This window comes from Phoenix dactylifera, chromosome 3 (assembly GCF_051530095.1).
Source record: "Phoenix dactylifera cultivar Ajwa chromosome 3, Ajwa_hap1_PhDact_Kaust_v1.1, whole genome shotgun sequence".
Classification (NCBI taxonomy): Eukaryota; Viridiplantae; Streptophyta; class Magnoliopsida; order Arecales; family Arecaceae; genus Phoenix; species Phoenix dactylifera.
The window spans coordinates 53080798-53084346 of NC_143192.1; the positions used below are offsets into that span (position 1 = coordinate 53080798).

Here is a 3549-nt window from a genome sequence, read left to right on the forward strand (position 1 = left end):
AATAAAATTGCCTCAAAACTTGCATCAATTCCCTGCATAAACTCAGAGATCCTATGTGCTGCAATCAGCTGATTGATGATGGAACTGAGATTGCCATAGATCCATCGTATTATGAACAGACATAGCTACACTACTTGGATCCATCTGTCTTGACATTAGCATTAAGTGGGAAGGAGCAACAAAACGTGTCAGCAGAAGTAGCTGGATCATTAAGACACAAGTTTGGTTCACCTAGGGAATCAAGCAAAGTTAATGGAACAACCTACTCCATAATGACATGTTTCATACTTCTTATCAGGGATTGCATGATCCGTCTATGGCTTCAATCACATCCATATGGATCTGAATTAATGTGGCTTTGCTAATGTTTTTAGTAGGCAAGGTCTGTGTCAGGTCATTTATCCGCAACAAAATCGGCTGGGAGAACGCAACATAACCTTTTGCCATCAACTTTAGAAAAAAGTATCATTGGTGCTGTCTAATTCTGGTGCCTAGGTGGCTCAAATAGAAGCATAACTAGATGCGAAAATGATCTCCTACCAGTTCTATGTCAGCTGCTAATAGCACAATGTAATAATTAATGCTTCTTGATGGATCATAATCTATACTCCTGAAAACGGTTGGATCAATTGGAAGATGTTGTGTCAGAGTGGCTTTTTCTGATGCTGGCTAATGCAATCCTCTCTTTTTTGTGGTTGGTTAATTTCACAGGGATGGATGCACCATTTCCAATCTACATGGTTATGCTTTATGTGGCAGCCATGGTTGGAGAAGTCTCCATCACAGTGAGCTGGTGCTCCACCAAACACTTAATTAATTAAGATGACCAATGGAAACCACTTTCACCCTCTATCTAACTGCGTGCTTTCAACCTACGTTTAAAGTAAAATCACTCGAGACATCAAAGTTGGAGGTTTTGCAGCTAACCTCAATGAGAGTTGGAGTTTCTAGCTCTAGCATCCTTTTTAATGTCGCAAATTAGATCTCATCTAAAGTACACATATCTACGCCTAGGTTCAAAACGGTGAGGTCCCAAACCATGCTGTTCCTAGCAGTAAAGGGAAAGAATGGATTTTGTGTAGGCAAAAAGTTTGGTGCTTCATTATACACCTCAAGGCCAAAGTCAAAACTTCTTCTTCTGAGACAGAATGTCTGACGTAGGAACTCGGTAGATATTCCATGTACTCGAGCAGAACGTAGGCAGCATTTGTGATCTCGGAATCTGATGCTTCTCCAGTTATCACTGTCGAGGGGAAAAGCCTTAACAATCTTTCCAAACAGTCGAATGAACGTGGTGAGATGATCACAAGGTGGAAGGGGTCCCCAAAATTCTGGACTCGGCCTGGATGTCTTAAAGGACTGCATTGAAGGGAGGAGGAAGTAGGTCAGTGATGAAAAAGGATGGGAACATTCATTAGGCAAACGGCAAAACCGGTGGCAATTAAGCTCGGCTCTCTTACTTCGCGTCTGGGGTCTCAATCACATGGGAAAACTTTATGAGATGTCGGCAAGCCAAGATCTCCATGTATAAAATGACATGGTGGGCTCTGAACACTCAAGCAAAGCAGAAGCCAGCGGCTTCATCCATTCCCTTTGTCTTGTTTCTACAAGCGCGATGGCTTCCATCATGGGAGCTCCTCCGCTCCTAAGGAGCCTCTTGTTAGGTCTCTGCATGGTCTTGCTGACGTTCAACTTCTCCATTGCTACCCAACAGACTGAAAGAATCGTTGCCGTGGTCGGCAACGGTGAATGCTTAGATTGTGCCCAGAAAAGTATCGAGAAGGAGGAAGCATTCAAAGGTGCGTCTTCAAGCAATGCTACTAACCGAAATAATTAATCAAGCCTTCTTATAATCTTACCTGTAAAATACTATGATCAAACAGCTACTAACGAGATCAAAGGTGGAATATTTCTTGAATCTCTTACGTACTGTGCTTGTTTTAACATCTCGAGTGTAATATTTGGTGCGTCTATCTTCAAGCAGGGCTTCATGTAGCCATCCAATGCAAAACTGGCAATGGATTCCACGAGACCAAAGGTGTAGGTTTGCTCGATAAGAGTGGAAGCTTCGAGGTACAACTACCGAGTGATGTCCTCCGCGATGATGGGGAGCTGAAAGATGAGTGCTTTGCGCAGCTCCGCAGTGCCTCGGAAGCTCCTTGCCCTGACAATAATGGACTGGACCAATCTAAGGTCGTGCTGAAGTCTAAAGAGAGTGGGAAACACACATTTGTTGTGGCAGCGGGGAAACTGCCATTCTCATCGACATGCACGTCGGCATTCCATTCCAAGTTTCATCCATTCCACAAGCACTTGCTCAAGTTCAAGCACAAATTCGACTTCCATCACCACGACTTCCCCCACAAGCCAATTATCAAGAAGAAATTCCCGCCGATTCCCATCTACAAGAAGCCAATTCCTCCTCTACTACCGGTCCACAAGCTACCAATTATCAAGAAGAAATTCCCGCCGATTCCCATCTACAAGAAGCCAATTCCTCCTCTACCACCGGTCCACAAGCTACCAATTATCAAGAAGAAATTCCCGCCGATTCCCATCCACAAGAAACCACTTCCTCCAATCCCCAAGCCGCCTCTCTTGTACCATCCTCACCCCAAGTTCCCTCCTATTGACAAGAAGCCGCTTCATCCTTTTTACCATCCTCACCCAAAGTTCCTGTTCCCTCCCAAGCCAAAGTTCTTCAAGAAAAAGCATCCAATCTTTCCCCCGGTCAAGGAGCACCCGATACCATAAATTTATCTGGAAGCTAGTGGTGACATCGTTTCTTTATCCTCTATTTCGTTAGTTTGCCTTCCTCTCTTTTGAGGATTTCCCTCGTCAGTCAGTTAGTGGTGTAATAAAGCTTGTGCTCAAGGTGGTTTCGAGTCTTGGCCGAGTGTCTGTCACCCATTTGTATTGGATGAATATGTGTGATTTTCTGGTATTTATGTAAGCTTATGTGATTAGTAATGGCAATAATTCAAGGGCTTTTGCTTGTAACCAGAAAACTCGCCCTCTACTTTTTCTAAATGACTTGAAGAGACCGATGCTTCGGATTCATGTGTGTAGTTTTCCTTTCAGAGATAGAAAGTTCGTCTAGCTTATCATCGGAACAAGGAAGAGAAGACCAGGTAGGTCATCCAACGTATGCGCGGCTAGTATTCCAAAATTGCAAGATGAAATAGAATATTATATGATCGACAAAAGTTTTGAAACCTTTGGTTGTAATGGAAAAATATATTTTTCTAGCTTATAAAACTCAAAATTCGGCAAGGCATTGGGCATTAAAATATGGCATATTAACATAGTCACAAAATCTCATGGACAAATATCATACAGACCTCCCCAGTAAAGTTACAGGAGTTTGCCTCGATGGTTAGCTCATTCACTGCAATAGTTGACGTACATGTCTTGTGAGAAGAATATCATAACTTCTGGAATAGGTGGAACTTTGGTGGGTAGCTATGGGTGAGCAAAATGCTTGTCTGGTAAATTTATACACCCTTACGACTATTTTAAAGCAGAGGGTTAATTCTTTTATTGTTTACT

General features: G+C 42.8%; 1 protein-coding gene across 1 annotated transcript; it reads left to right on the top strand.

Moving 5' to 3' along the window:
- Positions 1 to 1198: 1198 nt before the first annotated feature.
- On the top strand, positions 1199 to 3008 carry LOC103706138 (uncharacterized). Its single transcript, XM_008790144.6, has 2 exons — positions 1199 to 1799; positions 1985 to 3008. Exons 1-2 carry the CDS (start codon positions 1538 to 1540, stop codon positions 2752 to 2754), a joined length of 1032 nt encoding a protein of 343 aa, XP_008788366.4. The 5' UTR covers positions 1199 to 1537; the 3' UTR covers positions 2755 to 3008.
- Positions 3009 to 3549: the final 541 nt, after the last annotated feature.